Source organism: Durio zibethinus, chromosome 6 (genome assembly GCF_047325235.1).
Source record: "Durio zibethinus cultivar Kanyao isolate XHJ-2024 chromosome 6, ASM4732523v1, whole genome shotgun sequence".
In the NCBI taxonomy this organism is placed as follows: domain Eukaryota; kingdom Viridiplantae; phylum Streptophyta; class Magnoliopsida; order Malvales; family Malvaceae; genus Durio; species Durio zibethinus.
This window is the reverse complement of record NC_143167.1, coordinates 30,569,302-30,589,359: the sequence shown is the minus strand read 5'-3', so window position 1 is coordinate 30,589,359 and position 20,058 is coordinate 30,569,302. Positions and strand designations below refer to the sequence as shown.

The 20,058-nt window shown below is 35.5% G+C and overlaps 1 protein-coding gene and 1 pseudogene across 7 annotated transcripts; both read left to right on the top strand.

Annotated features, from left to right (window-relative positions):
• Positions 1-230: 230 nt before the first annotated feature.
• On the top strand, positions 231-5,152 carry LOC111284439 (flotillin-like protein 3; annotated as a pseudogene).
• A 1,332-nt stretch (positions 5,153-6,484) lies between these two features.
• Positions 6,485-19,593, top strand: LOC111284891 (uncharacterized). Of its 7 annotated transcripts, none has more exons than XM_089762765.1 (19): positions 6,485-6,869; positions 7,993-8,656; positions 8,753-8,841; positions 8,969-9,067; positions 9,622-10,304; positions 10,437-11,468; positions 11,567-11,684; positions 11,973-13,792; positions 14,677-14,815; positions 14,943-15,063; positions 15,137-15,220; positions 15,399-15,845; positions 16,684-16,779; positions 17,376-17,540; positions 17,630-17,806; positions 18,075-18,188; positions 18,272-18,454; positions 19,042-19,086; positions 19,412-19,593. In XM_089762765.1, exons 4-19 carry the CDS (start codon positions 9,000-9,002, stop codon positions 19,544-19,546), a joined length of 5,427 nt encoding a protein of 1,808 aa, XP_089618891.1. In that variant the 5' UTR covers positions 6,485-6,869; positions 7,993-8,656; positions 8,753-8,841; positions 8,969-8,999; the 3' UTR covers positions 19,547-19,593. The 7 variants fall into 7 exon arrangements, with proteins under 7 accessions (XP_089618891.1, XP_089618890.1, XP_089618889.1 ...); XM_089762764.1 differs by having other exon boundaries at positions 14,940-15,063; XM_089762763.1 differs by having other exon boundaries at positions 9,617-10,268.
• The last annotated feature ends 465 nt before the right edge of the window (positions 19,594-20,058 follow it).

Genomic DNA, 20,058 nt, shown 5'->3' with positions numbered 1-20,058 from the left:
TTTCAATAATTGATTATCTTTGAATCCAAAATTTTTTTATTAAATAAAATGAATTTAATCGAATAAATTAATTATTTATTAATAAATTGCTTATTTTCAAACATAACATGTTTGTGTGAATGTGAAAATGTGGTGCTAAATTGGCCAAAAAGTCAATCGAAGAAATTGTAAGAGCGGCCCCACTAAACGCGTAATAAAAAGCTCGCTGCCCAAGGAATTTGCTCTCTGCCATGGCTGGGCTGAAGTTTATTGTTGTATTCCAACCAAAAAGTTACGGAAAAAAAGAAACCACAATTTCCGGTTCTTCCACATTTTATGCTCGTCTTCCCGCCCTTTCGGTAACATAAACAATCTTTTAAATTGACCTAATGTCATTTACTCGTTAGTAAGAGTGTAAATAATATATTAATATTCATAAATTATTCGGATTTAATTTAAAAAAATTTTAAATTTGATTTGATTATTATCGGATCAAGCTCGAACTCGAGTAGTTTAATTTATCGATCGAATTAAATTTGAATATTTTTATATCCGATTCGAGTAGCTTATGAGTTTAATCGAATTTTTATATTTAAATATATTTTTATTATTTTAATTAATAAAATATTTTGAGTTCGAGTTCGAGTATAAATAATCGAACTTTTATCGAGTATACGAATCGAGCTTATTTTTACATATTAATCGAGCTTAATCGAACGAGTTCGAATAATTTGAATTCGATCACGAATCGAGCTTGAGTTTGAAAAATAAAACTCGATCGAATTCGAACCGAATATCGAACCCCGAATTGTGAGTTGAACTCGAACTTGAACTTTTCACTGTATCAACTCGACTCAACTCGACTCGATTACACCCTACTCGTGACATAAGTTTTATTTATAATTTAAAATATGATATAATAATATAATATTAAAATAATATGATTTAAAATATTAACAAAAATTATAAACTATTTTTTATATTTTTATATCAATAAATAATATATAATTTTTATATAAATTATAATATAAATATAATATTTTATATGGTATAATAATACAAATTATTAGTTCTACGCACAAATATTTGCAAATGAATAACATTGGTTAAGGTAATTAAAAAAAAATGTGACACGTGGCTTGAAATACGCATCAAACTAAAACGAACATTGGCTACATATTTAAGGCTTTCTTTTTTGGTCCTTGTCATGTTCTTGTAGGTGAACATTTGCAGTTTTAAAGTGTTATTACTGTTTCTATGAAAGTATAATTTAAGACATTTTTAACCATAGAATGTTAAATTTACAAAATTTCAATTATGAACAAGCGAATAGTCTTGCAAGTGATTAAATAGTACAAGTAAAAAAAAAAAAAACTTGAAACTATTTTAAATCAACTTTTATTATTATCATACTAGATCTAGCCATTCGTTTTAAAACTTCGGAGAAGATGATTCGTATCAAACTTTTTTGTTGCAAAAAGCTACGTGTCAAATTTAGTCAAATGTTCTAACAATATATCTAACTCATTTTATGAAAAATAAAACAGTATACAATATATATATTTATTTATAAAGGAGATTGTAATTTGGGATAAAAAAAGTCTAATTTTAAATTTATTATATGGTATTTTTAAAAAATAATTATAGAAACGGTTAATTTAACTTCAAAAAATTTTAAAAATTATACATATTTCTTTGTTAATCGATCCATTTCCAATTAATCATGACCCTAAAAACAAAACCATTATTCCATATGGACATTCGGTCCAAAAGAATTGGACCCCCAAAATCAGCCTTTTTTTTTTTTGTATAGAGGAAAAGGCCCAAGGCCTAGAACAAAGTTTACGATTTCTTAATACAAAATTTTTAGATTTGCAGATAATGAAAGGTCATTATAGTAATTGAGATAATTCAGGCTTTTCCTTATAAGTTCATTCCAAATAATTTTGGCTCCATCTCTCTGCTTGGATTAGGGTTTATCATGTTGTTTGTTAAGGCATCTCCAAAACCCATTGGGGGAGCAGCTTCAATGTACATTTTTTTATCTAATTGTAATTTCAATGGGAATATAATATCTATAATTACTTAGTATAATTAGTTAATTATTAAATAAAGTTATATAGATTTTATAAAAACTTATGTGAAATTCATATATTTTAAATGTTAGATTCTTATATAATTATTTATTATAATTTATTAATTATAATATTCTAATAAAACTAATTGTACAATTTCTAATCATTAAAAATTGTCAATGACATGCCCAAAAGAAAAGAGTTGTTAATGATCTTTCTAATCCATTGTAAATTTTATCAATCCATAAATAAATGTATAAAGAAACATAATACAATAAATTAATAATTTTACTTAAATTTGTAAATGACATTTTTTATTAAAACTATAAATAAATTAATTATTAAATAATATATTTTTATAGAAATAAGAAAAATAAAATACACATTAAAATAATAAAGTTTAAAATTAGAAGTTATGATATTTTATAACCTTTTTATAAAGTGAATCTAATCTAACGTTTTCGTATGGAAAATTTATATGACAGCGGGAGAATAAGATTTAAGGTAAAATTAAAAGTGAATTATATAGAGAGAAGTTATAGTCGATTAATATATATATATATATATATGTTTGGTAATTATATTAATTATAGACTTAAAGTTTTATGAAAAAAAAAGCTAAAAAGGCAATTTGAATTTAATTAAATTGACATGATTGTAATTTAATTCTTATAACAAACTTTTGATTTTCAGAATTTAATTTGAAAATAACGATTGATTGGTATAATAAATAGATGAATAATAATGTGATTTTAATTCCTAAAAATAAGTTAAGGATCATGAAAAAAATAAATAAAATTAACATGTTTGCCAATGGATAAATTTAATTTATTTAATATATATGTTTAAAATTGGAGGGGGGAGGGGAAAGACCCCCTCTGGCTTATAATACGAAAGCCAAAAAGTTTGCCAAAAAAGTCGTGGATATTCCCTGGCCAGAGTTGCATTTTTTTGGACATAACGCCTGCGAATTACACGTTCGAAGTCCAAGCCATGAGTGCCGAGAAACTCCCTTTTATCCTTCCCGCAGTCTTCACTATCGGGCCACGTCTGGATGATGAAGAAAGTCTTGTCAACTATGCCAAGCTTATGTCTGCTCGTGATAAACAATCCAACCACGTCAACGAACTCGTACAAGGTGTCGTTGAAGGGGAAACCAGGGTTCTGGCTGCTTCAATGACCATGGAAGAGATATTCAGAGGAACTAAAGAGTTTAAGCAAGAGGTTTTTGAGAAGGTTCAACTTGAGCTTAACCAGTTTGGACTTTTGATATACAATGCTAACGTTAAACAACTTGTTGATGTGCGGGGGCAGGAGTATTTTTCTTACTTGGGTCAAAAGACTCAAATGGAGGCTGCTAATCAAGCCAAGATTGATGTGGCAGAGGCAAAGATGAAGGGAGAGATGGAGGCCAAGTTAAGACAAAGACAAACGTTACAAAATGCTGCGAAAATTGATGCAGAGACGAAGATTATATCGACACAGAGGCAGGGTGAAGGGACGAAGGAAGAGATAAGGGTGAAGAGTGAGGTGAAAGTTTATGAGAACCAAAGAGAGGCTGAGATAGCCGAGGCAAACTCGGCTTTGGCAAAGAAGAAAGCAGGGTGGGCCAAAGAGGCTCAAGTGGCAGAGGTGGAGGCTGCGAAGGCCGTGGCATTGAGGGAAGCTGAGTTGCAAAAGATGGTGGAGAGGATGAATGCTATGACCACGACCGAGAAGCTCAAGGCTGAGCTTCTCAGTAAAGCCAGCGTCGAGTATGAGATAAAGGTTTGTTTGAAAATTTCTATGTTGCTGTTGTCACAGTTTCTTTCTTAGATTGCTTCTTTCATATAGTTACTGTGTTGCTGGTTTGATCATAAATCAATTGTTACTGTATTTGCATTGTTCTGACTTGAACATTATTTGATGCATCATATTTATTTATGTTACTTTTAGTTTATGCTGCATTCTAACTTTGCTGTTTCCACTATATAGTTTAGGTTTCACTATAAGTATGATTATTTATTTGGTTGTTTTGTCATTATTCTCATATGATGATTGCCTTTAAAACGACTTGGATTTCCTTCTTATCAGTGTCTTAAACTGCTCAGCTGCATTCCCTTACTTCGTTTTTAAGCATATTGAAGATGCATCATCAAGAACTTCTAATACTGTAACACCAGGCAATATTAATTACAGTAGATCTGGAGAGATTTATGGCTTGGCTTCACGTCAATAACCAAGAGAAAAGTCTGCTTCAATTTGAATAACTTATAACTTTAATATAAGAAACTTAGATGTATATTCTCTTTAGGATGAACTTTTAGCGTCCAAGAAAAAACGATATAGTCTTCCATTTCCCTGTTGCTTGTGGAATTGAAGGCTCTTCCTCTGATAGTGGACTTTGATAGGATTTTGCTACAATCAGTTTAATCTAACTTCCAGAGGAAATCCCTATAAATGTGTGCTTAGTTTTTAATAGTTTGTGGTACATGTCTCTCGTATTGATACTGTATACATCTCTTTTGAATGATTGTGGAGTTGGACCATATATGATATTTTCTCCTTTTTCTTTCTATTTTTCTAATGAAGGTGCAAGAAGCAAATTGGGAGCTCTACAAGAAACAGAAAGAACCGGAGGCTGTTCTATACGAGAAGAACAAGAGGCTGCAGCACAAAAGGCACTAGCAGATGCTGCTTTTTATTCTCGAAAGCAAGCTGCTGATGGAGAATTGTATGTAAAGCACAAAGAGGCATAAGGGCTCGTGGCACCAGGAAAAGCTCAAGGCCTGTATCTCAGCACACTTTTAAATTCACTCGGAGGCAACTATGCAGCCCTCAGGGATTACTTGATGATCAATGCTGGAATGTTTCTAGACATTGCTAAGATCAACGCAGAGGCTGTGCGTGGATTACAGCCCAAGATTGGCATTTGGACGAATGGCGGCGAAACAACAGATGGGACTGGAGCTGCAGCTGGTAATTCTGCAATGAAGTAAGTTGCTGGTCTTTACCGGATGTTGCCACCATTGTTTCAGACGGTTCACGACCAAACTGGGATGCTACCACCCCCTTTCATGGGCGCATTGTCCACCTCAAAACAACCTACAACTGATTAAGACATTATGCTCTGCCATTCATTAATTTCACCATAAACTAGCTGGAGAGTGACATGTTCTGTTTGACTAGTAACAACATTTTTTGGTGTTTTTATTTATCAAATGCACGGGTTTTTTTTATAATTTCTGAAGATCGGCTTCTTGCATTTTTTGGAATAAAAAAAAAAGGATACCATTGAAATAGTACAAACGCAATATTAAAGATTGTGATACTAGAATTAGAGCAATATATGAGATTACAATATATAAATAGGATAGTAGAATTAATTTGTGATTTTCTTCTTTAGTTAATGAGAATCCCTTATATACAAATAGGATACTTTGGTATAATTGTTTCTAAAATCAGTGAATCGAACAACTACTTTTCTTCCCAATATCAAAGTTACTCTTTTTAGTTTCTGTCTAAAGGTACCTGTGTCTATTCTTTTATAGTCTAATCTTATACAATTTTATATTCCAATTCCCTGTATATAAATGATTTACATTGTTTCTATTTTGCTACTAAAAATTAAATTAGAGAAAAGCAAAATCGGTGTTTTCATATTTTAGATAAAATATAAGTATGTTTATATCCATCTATAATCTACGTATATATAATATTTATCTATATACTATAAACACCGATGTTGGTCAAATTTATATATTTATTTAGTTTGTTTTAACTACTCATATTATTTAATTGATAAATAAAAACATTTAATTATATTCAAAATTTTCATTAAATGAATTTTTTAATAAAAAAATATTTACATTAAATAAACTAGTGAGTGCCCCATCTTGGACTTAATAATAGCAGAACCCTTTACCACTGGGTAGGCCCAAGCCTTCGCTGTCAATGGACCCAAAAAGAAAGGAAAAATGAAAAAAGACGAAGTCGCCATCCAGGAGCACGAGAAGGCTTCTCCTCCCCGAACGTGGGATAAAAGGTTATTTACGGTTATTTAGCATTTTGGGCATGGTCTATACCCCACCTCATCCAAACACACCTTCTGGTGGAACCCACCCCATCTTCCTACCACTCTAACTTGTCCCCACCAATTATTTTCGTCCCGTTCGCCCAATTTTTGGGTCCCACCGCAATCTTTCGCGCGCATGCCCTAAATTGCGATGATAGCACTCGTTCACTCCCTCTCGCTTCTCCAATCAACAATCCCTATCCAGCTGTATTCGCAATCGACGGCCCACAATGTCCATCTCCCCATCATCCATCACCACATCATAAATCCAACGGTGAAAGTTCATTTAAAGAGTTACACGTGTCTATGTTGTCAGTGTCCAGTCAACCGTGCCTCGAGCTAATAAAATTTGGATGCCCCGCTCTCTCTATTTCTTGTCTGTAAAGTAAAGCGTCTTTTTCTTTTTCTCAGTTTCCGAACTCCATTAATACGCCCTTTTTCTTACTTTTTTCGTTTCTTTCTTTTTCTCTTGACTTAGGGTTTATTATTTATTATTCGTTCTTTTCCTTCATTGCCTATGTGATATTCCTTCGCTTTATACTGTTTAGTTACTGTAAAGCTGAGGTGTGAAGGGACATTGCAGCGTTCCATCGTTGAGAGTTGTTATACTGGTTTCTTTAGGGTTCTTTCGCGGTGATTTCTATGATTTTAATAGAGAAGGGTTAGGGTTTGTAGAATATCGAGGGATGGATAACTCTTGGCGGATCAAATTTGATTCTACATTGCCGTCATCGGTGCCTTCAATGGCTTCATCGGCTCAGGTAATTAACGCATCTATTTAAATATATATTTTTGAAAATCATGGTGAATAGGCATCGGATGGAACGTGCTTATTTTGTTGTTTTGGCAGTTAAACTTTTTATTTAAAAAAAATTACCGTTGCCAATATAACCTTGATGTTTGTTTTTCTGTTTGATTTTAGAGCGTTTCTATTAGTTGTTTGGAATGATTCTACATCGGGCTAGGATAATGTAATCTGGAATATCACATTCCTGCAATGCCCCCTTTTTTTTTTGGTTATTTTAAGCTGTCCACTGAAACTCATGGGTCATTCAACAATTCTGGGGTTTGTTTGTGCATGGAAATAAGTGGAGAACGAAAAAATATTAGTCTTTTGGAATGAACGCGGACAATCTATTGAATGCGCGGGGCAGCTCTTGTGTGTTTGAACATTGAAGTTCTCTAGCACATTAGATTTCACTCAGGCCAAGTGTAATGAATCTCATTAAGCACCATATGCAACCAAAGGGAATTGGAGTCAATGGCTGACGTTTTAGATTTAATCCAACTTAAATGGAGGCTGCTGATCATAATCAATTGTGTGGTCTGAAATCTCGATGATCAGAGAAGTAGGAATGCCCTTAGTATCCAGGTTTGTTGGTAGTGGATATGTTGAATGGATGAATGAATGTTGTAGAGTAGGAAAATTGCATGTGGAACACTGCTAGATTATTATTTCTACTTACAGAGGTATGATATATGGCATTATATTCATGTTTTTGTTTTTTGAGCTTTGAGATTTCTTCCTGTACGCATTCTTTGGATAAAGGTAGTTGAGGACATTCTCTAATCCCAGAATAGAATGTATGAGCTCTAGAGGGATCTGGGCCATCCTAATACCCCCTTCTTCTCCTGGAACACAACTCTTAATCCCCTAACGCAGCAGCAAGGGCCAAGCTCTGCCTTGGTCCTTTTTTCTTAGTATCATTTCTTCATAGTTGAGATATGCAAAATTCTTAAATGTCATTCCTGATTTTATTGTCTGATTCAGTCATCATTGATGAAGAGAACTTACTCATGTGTTGTTACTTTTGAATTGTGAGTATGATATACTTTCTTCTCCTCCTTCCTTTTCATTTAATCATCAATTACTTTTAAATACAGATGGAGATGAATTCTGGGCAGTATTTTCACGAACATGCTACACAAGATTTAAGTCCAACATTGCATGAAAGAATGCCCGACTCCATGCCTTCCAACTATTCAAACTTATGTTCCCATAAATCAAATCATTCTGAGCTGGAAAATTCATTTCTAGCTCTTCTATCTGGGCCACCATCACTTTTACAGTGTGATTTTCTGGAATTGTCAAGTCGAAAAGTATTCAATGCCTCTAGAAGTGTTAATATCAATGATTTTGGAAGTGAAATTCCACGAACCTCTGGTGCCTTGCTATCAGAAAATCTGAGCAATCAAAATACACAAACTGGGGCAAATTGCTCTGCTGTTACATCTAGCTTGGTATCAAGTTCCACGAGTTGCTGTGTTTCAGTTTTGCATGGAAGCCTTCATGCATCTAACTTAAATCTTCAGACTTCAGATCTGGCCAAAGTAGTCAATTGTCACATGCTTCCTGGTACTGAGAAGGTAAAGGACTTTGCTACCTTGAAAGGGGATTGCTATGTTACCAGTTGTGCAAAGGCTGGGAATCCCCATAGCAAAAATATCCAGATGTCACCAAAGATACCTGAAGAATCAAACTCTTTTATATCTGATCAGCCATCAACTATATTAAGTGGGTGCCCTCGTGTGTTCTGTTTAGGTACAGGTGAGTGCATGATGTATAATTCTTGTTCTTGGTTAATAGCTCTCATTTTGGATATGGCCTAATGTCTTCTTTTTCCTTTTTAATTTGATGAAAAAGGTGGATATCTGCTTCTCAGCAATACAGGACTTCTTGGCATTGTTTGCTCATGTCATTTTTTTCACACCTCTGTCTCCAAGTTTTGTGAGGTAACTTGCTTCTACTTGTTATGTTTACTGTGGTTTTTTTAGCCCTCTTACTTGTAACACATGCTTGCATTACCCATTTGGAGTGGATTCATGCTTACAAGTTGCTGCCACTGCTTTCATATTGCAGCATTCAGGATTATGTGATATGAACCCTGGGGATGCTGTTCGTATGGAAAGTGGAGAGAACATTGCACAGTGGCGGAAGCTCTACTTTGAGAAATTTAGGGTAGGAGTTACATTACCCTTATTCTCAATGTTTACTTCAAATGAACTCTTTGGGTGGTTGCTTCATTATCACAAACATGCATGTGATCTCCACATGTTTCATTTTATCGATAATTTAATATTGAGAATTTAATGTAACCCTCTTTCCTTGAGGAGTATTTGACATGTAAGAAATATGACTACTTTAGAAAACCAATATTACCTCTATAATATGATTCATTGAGCTTCAAGATAGTCTGATCCATAGGGGGGGTTATGCTTCGTAATGGATGCTGGCTCTGTTAGATGTATCAAGTTTTATGCTTTTTTGCTAATCCAGTGCTATTTTATAGGGAAATTGAATGGTTCTGGAGGGGGTGGGGGCGCATAAAAACCAACTCATACTTGGTTTATCATTGCAGTAGTATTATAGACCTTACATACCACTATTACAGTAGTTATCTCTTCAATTTCTCTATTTTTTACCTTTGGGATTGAAAGTTGTATTTCTTATTGGCATGTGTTTGAAGCAACGAGAACACTGGATGGTGATGTTTTTATGATGCTTTAGATCAGGGTTCCGGAAGATCACAGTGGATGGGACTGGCCTGAAGGATTGTTACCAACTACTGCTTTGGTGAAATCTGGTGCATCCATGCCCAAAATATCTAACACTTCTCACATGGCTAATCCAGTTGGTTCATCTCAAGGTTTGTCAAGGTGCGTAGACAATGCCATGTTCCCGAGTAATCCTTTCACAAGCCGGAATTGTGCTACTGGTCTCTTACATAACAAACAAGAGCAAAAAACTGGGAGTAGTAGTAACTTTCTTCTCAAACGTTTTGGTGCTTCCCAATGCAATTTGCATGATGTGGCTGATGGCCAGAGAATGGAGTGTGCTGTCTCAAAGAGTCCAACAATGTCAACATTTGTTGGTAGGGATTCAGATAATGGTTGTCAGTCCATGTCTGCTTGGATTGATTCAATTTTGAAGACTGGAAACTCATCACTCACCCGCTCTAGTTTGCAAAATTTAAGAACCCTGGATCAAAATTATGATGTCACTGCAGCTAAAATCACAGATGGTTTAATATCTAGGAGAGATGCCGCTTCCTCAAGCATGGAGTTAAAGCTTGGGCAACCATATCAAACGAGTCAGCCTTTAGGAAACTCTGCTCTACCAGTCATTGCACCCAAACATTTTAACACAGTTGTTGATCCTTGTAAGTCAAGCTATCCTGAGCAGATGGTTGATTGTGGTGGGTAGATAAAAAGTTTTCCCTGCTAGCTCATTTATTGTAGCTTATTGTTATAGGTTATTTTATATTTATGTGTTTTTTTTGGTATTATGGCTAAGTGATCATATTATGATTAGTCCTGGAATAATGCAGCAACCTTTTGTGGGGATGAGGAATCGAGGCGATACTGTCATCATGATGCAGACTCTTCCAACCCCATTGCAAGAAGACAACGAAGCCAGTTGAACCTTGGCAACCATGCATTTGCCGTCAACAATCTTGTGGATGCTAACAAACTAGAAAGCAGAGGTGATGCCGCCAAGAGTGTAGTAGTTCCCCTACTTAAAGAGCTACCACTGGAAGGGAGTGCATGCTCTAGAGGTACTAATAATATGGTCAGTGAATTTAGCATGCCAAAGACATTTCATTTTGGATCTAATACTACCAAGTGTGACCCACTAAATGCTCCCTTGAAAATTGGAAATAATTTTGGGGGACAGTTGAATATGCCTGAGTTGGGTTTCTGCAGATTAACAGAAAAAGGTAAAGGTGCAGGATTGGAATGTGTTTCTGGTGGCTTTTCTGCTGCAACAGATTTAGCCTTGAGAATCCATAAGCAGGTGGAAAATCCTAGAATTGTCACTGGAGTTGAGCCTGGTTTTTCAGCAGTTTATGGCACAAAATCATGTCAGTCATCTAATATTCCTTCAGGTAGATTTGATGAGAGAAGCCGTCTCAACCATTCTAGGAACTCTTCTTTAGTTGGAAGTAGCGGACATACTGATCAAGCTTTTCTTGCGCTGATGAGTTCATATTTGAGCTCTCGACATGTTTCTCAACCATCTGCTGTTTCAATGGGCTTTCCGTTAGCTACTTCCACCTTTTCACCGGGTTCAACCTCCACCATCTCACAACAAGAGGGCGCTTGTTCGCTTGATGATGGTACAAGACTACTTGCATTGAGGCAGATATTGGAATTGTCAAAGCAACATGCAATTTCCTCTGCTGGAATGAGCCATGAGCTAAATAGAATTTCTAATCCTAATGTACAACATTCTCTTCTTGAATCATCAAAATCTAGAGAAGAAAAACATGGTTCTATTCTTCCCAGCAGGCAGGATGTTTTTGAAGGTGCTTCAGCATCAGTTCCATCTTGTGCTGCTGAAAAATTGATCCCCATGACAGGCAAGTGAGGATGTGGATATTTTGCTTGTGAATTGTGTACGTATCTTGGTTTTCCTCTAATGTATGTATTTTTATAACATTTTGTTTTCATCATCCAGGGTTGAACAACCACTGTGATTTCTTAACTTTGACTCAAGGGCATTCACTACCTTTTAGAGAAGTTGACATGCCATGTCAATATTCTAACAATCTTTTTCCTAATCAGTCTGCATTGAGGTTAGTCTTTAAACGCTATGTCAAATTTGCAGTTACTTGAAGCTTTCAAAATTTTAGTGATTAATGAGGTGTTATGTCCCTTTCCCTTGCCCTCGTCTTTTGTTCTCATCTTTCCCTTGTTAAATAAAGTATCTGCTCACTGGCTACACACACATCTTATGTTTAAATTTTATATTATATTTAGTACATGTTGGTTGGTAAGTTGTGTATTGAAACGCAGATCTGAGAGGTGAATTTAGTTGTGGATGTTATCCTCCCTAGCATTAATTTTCTGATTCAATGTTTTAGGCTCATCAGAGGTGAGAGCATCACGCAATCGAGTGGGCGTGCAAAATGTTGTCAGAGAGTACCTTGTGCATATTTTCAGGGTGACTGCATCTGCTCAGCCCATGCAAAGTGCTTAGAAGGACATTCTGATTGTAGAGTTGGAATATCTCATGTTGTCTCCAAGGAACAGGGAGGTTTCTGTTCTGGAGCACCTATGTCAGTTGCTTCTGAATTTGCTAGAGATCATATTATTCCAAAAGAAAGAGCGATTTTATTGGATCAAGGCGGAAAAGTGAAAGGGCAACTTCCTACGAGAATTGCTTGTCATACCTCTCAGTGGAGAGATGTTCCAAGCAAGCCAAAGGAGGCTTGTAAAATGATACGTTTTAATTCATCAACTGAAGTGTTAGATGCAGTTGGATGTGCTGAAAATCAACTTGGAGATGCTGCAGGTATGCACAGTAGTGGATCTGCTGTAAACAGAGCTGACTCGTTTAAGGGGCAAGATGTGTTGAATATTTCTTCTGGATGTTCCGCCCCTGCTGTCACCCAGGCATCAATTGAGGTTAACAATATGGATTCTTCTACCATTGATGCTGGGGATAATGGATATATAAATGGTCTTATAGTTGACGAGGGATCTGGCATTGATAAATGTTGTTCATCAAATGAAGCTCTTGAAAGTGAAAGAAGTGCTGAGTTTGCTGGTGTTTCTTGCAGGACTAAGATAAGAAATAAAGGATCTTCCAAAATTCTGAATGGGCAGTCATCTTTTAGTTTGCTTGATGAGCTTAAACTCCTAGATTCCTTAACATGGAAAAAAGGTCAGAATCAAATTTACATTAGCCTTTCTGGTAGTGGGAGGAGCAATCATTTGAAAAAAATTAGGAGAGGCTCAAAAGCTGGGAAAAGAAAGAGAGCAGTTAAATTTAGGATGCTGGATGTATCTTTTCCTCCTAAAGTTTCTTTTCGTTATTGTCTCAAAGATAATGGCTGTCCTCAGTTGCCCTCTCGTCCTTCCAAAGATTGGCATACCCTCATTCCATCAGGGTTAAAACCACATGGGCCTACTCATTTGATTCAACCAGGAGAATTGGCTTCGGCTAAAGTTTCTCAGAAAAGAGATTTGTGTGGTGTGTATAATGATCAAGATGGTGAAGAATATCAGCCTGAACCGAAAGGTGATGCCAGGTTTGGTAAAACCCGTGAAGTTTCAGATAGAAAAAAATTAAAGAGGGCTTGGGCTTGTGATTCCTTTGACAATTTAGGGGCTCCAAAACCTCTTACAACTGTTGAAAAAACTTGTAATAGCCCTGCAGTACATTGTTTAAAGGCATTTTCGAGTCTTGAGGCGACTGTTTGTGATAAGAAAGCTAGGCCTATAGTATGTGGAGAATATGGTGAAATATGCAGCAGAAAGTTAGCCACAGATGAATTGAGGCCTGCAAAAATTGTTCCTCTTAGCAGGATTCTTAAAAACACAGAGCAATGTACCCTTCGAAAGAGCTGTAAACCCAAAAATACTCTGAGGAAGTCGGAGAAGAAAAGAACAGCTAGGAGCACTGCATACTTTGATTTATCTCCTGATTTTAAGAAAGAAGAGAATGCAGGCCATCATGTTTTAGTCTTTCATGAAGTAAGTGACTGTCTTGCTGAAGAAGGTAAGAAGACATGTCTGGGTGGATTTAAACTATTCGATAACAAGTCATTCATCTTGGAGAAAGGGAAGGATGATAGAAGTGAGAAAAATTGTTCTATTCCAGATGCTATTGCTTATAGTCGGTCAAACAAAAGATGTAAGGAAATTCGAAAACGCAGCCTTTATGAGCTAACAGGAAAAGGTAAATTTCAATAATAATTTCATTGTAGTTGCATCCCAATAATGTAAATTTTCCCTATATTTGATGGGAAGGATATGATGGATGTTATTAAGGATTGAGTCAAATATGTCTTGAGAATGTGAACTTCAATATTTTTGCCTTTTAATGCATGGCATTACAAGGAGACCAAAGCTTTGGCTAGAACTAATACATTTATTTTGGGCTGTATGCACAAAAGACGGCTTTTAGCATACACTTACAGTTTTTCAACCTATGGTAGTGGCTTACAATTGCATTTCCTACTCTTATTTGTATATTTCAACTTGGATGCATGTTAACAAGCTTATTTGCATAGTTTTCATGAATTATCAAATGCCTCCATCCTGTCCTCTCCTCCTTTTGCTCACCTTATCTCCTTGCTTTTTCACTCTGGTTATGATCTCCATTTCTACTATATTTACAAAGAAATTTGAGCAATCCTTCTATTCTTTCCTTGTTGTATGTGGATACCCGATAGGTGTTATTTCCTGTCATTGCTAACAGTTGAAAATCACGTAAACACCTTAAAATTTGAAATTCTAGCTGAAGAGGCCAAGTTTATAATTTGTTCTGTCTATGTGTCTCATGTGATGAAGTGATAAAGTGTTCCCTCCATTATTAAAGTTGGTGTCTATAGACCATGATATGCCCAATGTTACATTTGGTGTGCTTACTAAAACTTGGATGTGCTGTAAGAGGTAATCTTCTTAAGCATTTGATGGGAAAGATGCATTAGTGTGATGTGTTGCAGTTGAACATGACACCATGAGTCTGGTACACGTCAACATGTGCATAGCAAACATTTTTATTGTGATGTTGTATTTTGTTGAGGTTTACACCATTGATTTCCGCCCTTCCATTGTCAGGAAAAGAGTCTGGTTCTGACTGTTATCCCCTTACGGAGATCCCAAAGTGCATGCCTAAGATGAAAGTGGGTAAAGGTTTAAAGAAAGCTGGTGACGTTGAATGTCATGCACGTAGATCATGCAACATTAATGTTGAAAAGTAAGCTAGGAAATTGATTCTTATTTTTTATGGAGAATTTCACAAATTTTGGTAGATACTTGTTCACCTTCAAAATGATGAGTTTTAATTATGGCTAACTGCAATGGAATTATAAATTATGTAGCAGATATATCAAGGAGCCTAGGTACTCACCCAGTGTTGATTCTGATGTATTCTGCTGTGTTTGTGGAAGCTCAAACAAAGATGAATTTAATTGCTTATTGGAGTGTAATCAATGTTCAATCAGAGTATGTACTCATGTCAAGTTTGTACCTAATTTGTTAAATTACCATTCATTAATTCTGTTTTCATGATACACAGGTGCATCAAGCTTGCTATGGCGTTTCAAAAGTACCAAAGGGCCACTGGTATTGCAGACCATGCAGAACAAGTTCTAAAGATATTGTAAGAAATTTTGACTCTTTTCATATGAGGGTTTTCTAATTGTTGCTGCTCTTTATTATTTGAGTTTAATGTGTCTTTCTTGATTTTTTTAATGTGCATAATCGTCTGACATTCTTTTGAGTCCATATCTGTCTTATGGTTCTGATTGTCTTAGTCACACATTTTTATCATCATGTAGGTTTGTGTTCTCTGTGGATATGGTGGTGGTGCCATGACTCGAGCATTGCGAAGTAGTGCATTTGTAAAAGGCCTTTTTAAAGCTTGGAACATTGAATCAAAGTGTAGGCCCAAGAGTACAAGTTATTCTACTGAAACTATGCTGGATGATCAGAGTCTGGTTGTTGGTAATGCATTTTGTAACTTGCAATGTAAAGATCTTGGGCTGTCAAGAACTGCTGTCTGGAAAATGGATTTGCAGAATCAATGGGACATTATTCAGAACTCCCATCGCCCTGTTAGCAAGTTAAATTTGTATAATAGTGTAACAGCAGGGGTACTTGATTCTACTGTGAAACAGTGGGTTCATATGGTCTGTGGGCTCTGGACTCCTGGAACACGTTGCCCAAATGTCGATACCATGAGTGCTTTTGATGTATCTGGTGTTTCATCTGCAAATGAGAATGTGGTAAGTTTAATAATACTTGAAGCAAATATATGATACCCTGAAAAACCCTGCACTTGCGAATTTGATGTGCATCTTTGGTAATGCTTGTCCCATGGAAGTTTTGTGTCATCTTTTCTAAATGTGCTATGCTATGGATGCTAAAACAATAATTTTACATAGATTTGATTTTTGTCACCTTCTGTATATTATTTGCTTGTGTTTATCACCTGAAGAATTCATTTCTAACCGTCACAGTTTGTTACTTTATGAGTGATGTGATATTGTGCCCAGACTTGATTGTATCTTTACATATTTGGTAGGATGCTTTAATATGTGAATCCCATTTGTACAATATGACTTTTTTTATACTTTCAAGCTTTCTGCATTTAATATCATTTTTCTTTTTGTCTCCTTAAAGATGTATGGTAGCATTAACAGTATTTTGCTTTATGAACTGCCTTTCAATGTGCTCAGAACTTATGCAATTATGTATAATCTATGACTAACTATTTGGACTAACTATTTTAATAAACTTACATTTTATACGAAATCTTTTTATGATGCTCAAGAAAAAGTTGGTTAGACATAGCCAGATTTGTGTTTAAGTTTTGGAACCAGAGCAAACTAAATCTGAAAAGATGCAGATAATCTGCAAAAGAAAAATGATAATTATTTGATTTGCCTTTGCTTGTTTGGTTCTGTAGTTGAAAATTGTCTTAAGATTCATGTAGCAAAAGAAAAAGCTAAAAGAAGAGGTTCTCGCATACTTTAACACCTGATGATGATTACCTTTGAGGAGGTTGATTGTATTTTTGGATAAACTGCTCCTTGAAGTGACCATCAAGTTTGTTTCTTCCAGGTTTGCTCTATTTGTGATCGACCAGGTGGCTCATGTATACAGTGCAGGGTTGTGGATTGTTCAGTTCGGTTTCACCCTTGGTGTGCTCACCAAAAGGTCTCTACTCAGGACCCTGAATTTAATTCAATAACTGTTATAATATTTGCATAGTCAGTTTTTATCTTAGGTATTGATTCTGCAGTTTCTGAAGCAGTCATTTTTTTTCCCTTCTATATTGTATGCCGTGTGCCAGACTTCCATCATCAATTCAATTATGAGTCTGCTCACTAATACATGAAGCAATACTTGGGCTTATACTGTTAATTGCAACATAACTCAAGTTGTTTATATTATTCAATTGCTTCAACACCTATTTCTACATTGTGCTTAAAATTGAAAATCCATGCTATTCTCCTCTTTGCTGCTGCCATTTTTATATTAATAGCATGAATGTTTCCCTAAATGTGGCTGTATGGTCCTCACAACCTTAAATAATGTCTGGAACGTTGTAATTTGGTTATGCTTATAAGTAATAACTTGTCTCATACGGCTTTTCCTAAACCTGTTATTACTACTATTTGTTTTCTCAATTAAATGTGTGTTTTCTCAATTAAATGTGGAAGGGGAGATTGCTAATTACAAATATGGTTTTGCTGATTGTCGCAAGGGGAGTTTGCCTTTCCTAATTACTTTCTTTGTTATATTGTTTCCAGGGTCTATTACAAAGTGAGGTTGAAGGGGTTGATAATGAAAAAGTCGGTTTCTATGGAAGATGTATGCTTCATGCCTCAGACCCCACATGTGAGTCTGGTAGTGATGCCACCGGTGCTGAATTGAGTTTTCCTAGCGAAGGGGAATCAACCTGTGCTCGAACAGAGGTACTTAGTCCATTTCTAAGTGTGGTAGGTTCAGTGGCTTATCTCATTACTGGTGCACTCATATTGTGATCTAATGACACCTCTTTTAGGGTTTCAAAGGCCGCAAACGAGATGGCTTTTGGCATATCTATGGTCAATCAAGAAGAAAGAGTGGATGCTTTGTTCCTCAAGAGCAGTTAAATGCTTGGATTCACATAAATGGGCATAAGTCATGCATGCAGGGGCTTCCAAAGCTGCCAACATCAGATATCGAATATGATTGCCGGGTACATTAAAGTTGTTATTTACCTGTTGCTTTATTTGGATTCAGTTTGTTCTAATTGCTTTGGTTCTACTTGTTAGAACTGTCATATTTTTCTTTAAAAGCATTGGAAGGATAATGTTCTGGTTCTTCCGATGTCCGTGACATCTATTTCTAGTACTTTTTGCCTATGTGCTAGCATTCTAATTGTGGAACTTCTTTAGATGGTTATACGATAAGTCCATAACTAGTCCTTGTAAGCCTAAGTGTTCTGCCTTTCACATCACATGCAGAAAGAATATGCCCGCTACAAGCAAGCAAAGGGTTGGAAGCATTTGGTAGTTTACAAGTCTGGTATACATGCACTTGGTCTTTATACATCTCGATTCATTTCCCGTGGTGAAATGGTTTGCCCTTCTTGCCCCTCAAGTCACAACAACCTAATTTTCTTAATAATTGGAAAATATGACATTGGTCATGGTTCTCTTAGGTGGTTGAGTATGTTGGCGAGATTGTGGGGCAACGTGTGGCTGACAAAAGAGAAAATGAGTATCAGTCTGGCAGAAAAGTTCAGTACAAAAGTGCATGCTACTTCTTCAGGATAGATAAAGAGCATATCATTGATGCTACTCGCAAGGGAGGGATTGCCCGTTTTGTCAACCATTCATGTCTGGTAATTATCTTTCCTAGAATTATACTTAAATTTGTTTAAAATTTGTTCTTTTAGGTGGTGGGGACAATGGTCAGGGGGGATAGAGGGCTTATATTGTGTTGCCACATGGGACATTTTTTCTTGAATTTAAGGGGATTGATTTTGGATTTCTTGGGGTAAATTTTACCAAGACCCCTCATTGGTTATCAAACTTAACCTGACCTTGGGGGCTGCAACTATGTTATAGTTTTAATGGATCTTCCCATATGACTTTAAATCAATTTGAATGATGAAAAGTTGAAATGTAGTAAATCAACATGATAATATATATACCTTGGGTCACTTTCATGATGGAACCATAATGGAAGGCTATGGAATGTCAAAAATAGATGCACTGGACCTTGTGGAATTGTACTTACTCAAAAACTATTCAAAACAAACCATTAGAGTTTGATAAGTCATTAGCTATATATGATATTATAATTATTTCTTTTTCTGGTCACCCCTATGGAACTTGGGCTTACAGGATATTTTCTCAAGTTTTTCTTTTTTCTACCATCATTCAGCTTTATCTAGGTTTCTCACTTCATGCTCAATTTCTTTGACAGCCGAATTGTGTTGCCAAAGTGATTTCTGTGAGGAATGAAAAGAAGGTAATTCCAAATTGAATTTCCATACTCCGTATCTGCTATAAGATTTTGACATCTACTTATTCTATATGCACAGTATGTTTTTACGATTTAACATGTTAAACGCCTATGTGGGTCAAGAGTAATTTCCTGCAACTAAAGATTTTTTTTTTCCTTAAAATTTATCCCTATGAGGATAAGATTTCGTGCTTTCATCAACTTATTTACCAGGTTATAAGTATAACCTTCCTTCTGGCATAGAGTTGTTCAATACATTTTAGGTTGTCTTAAAAAGTCTGGGAATTGCAATGGCATTGGCTTAGATATTGTTGGTGGTGTTGGGTGGCAGGTTGTGTTTTTTGCAGAGAGAGACATATATCCAGGAGAAGAGATAACATATGACTACCATTTTAACCATGAGGATGAAGGTAAGAAAATACCTTGCTTTTGTAATTCTACAAATTGTAGGCGTTACCTCAACTGATTGTATTTGCAGACATGTTACTTAATTTTTTGTTGTTCTACTTGCAATCTCAAATGGGTTGTCAAATTTTGTCCCCTTTGCGCATTAAATATGAACTAGTAATGGCTGGCCCCCATGTAACATGTTGCCGTGGATGTAAATTTTTCTTTTTTTTTTTTTAATCTAAAAATCGAAATAGATAAATATTTTTATTATTTTTTAAACGCATTAATTTCTACTTAACAAAAGTTTTCCATTTATATAGTAAAAGATAAAATGATCAATATTCACATGGTTTTCCATTTTAAAATGGTTATTAGTGATTTGCGATCGATATTGTATTTTATTTGAGATTTAAAATTTTTCAAAGTAACAATAATAGGAAATAATTTTTTGAAAGTTAACATACAATTTGATAAGTTTTCAACTAATATCCTTTTGGAAAAATGTTTAGGAAAAAAAAAAAACGGTCATCCACGGACGAAGCAATCTTCCAAACAGCTAGGAAATGAAATGAATCAAGCTTTTTCCAT

Coding starts and splice junctions, on each gene's coding strand:
- LOC111284891 (XM_022873969.2), top strand. CDS start 6,795: ATGGATAACTCTTGGCGGATCAAATTTGATTCTACATTGCCGTCATCG. Junction 13,793..14,676: donor TTATGAGCTAACAGGAAAAG/GTAAATTTCAAT, acceptor TTCCATTGTCAG/GAAAAGAGTCTGGTTCTGAC. Junction 18,455..19,041: donor TTGTCAACCATTCATGTCTG/GTAATTATCTTT, acceptor TTTCTTTGACAG/CCGAATTGTGTTGCCAAAGT.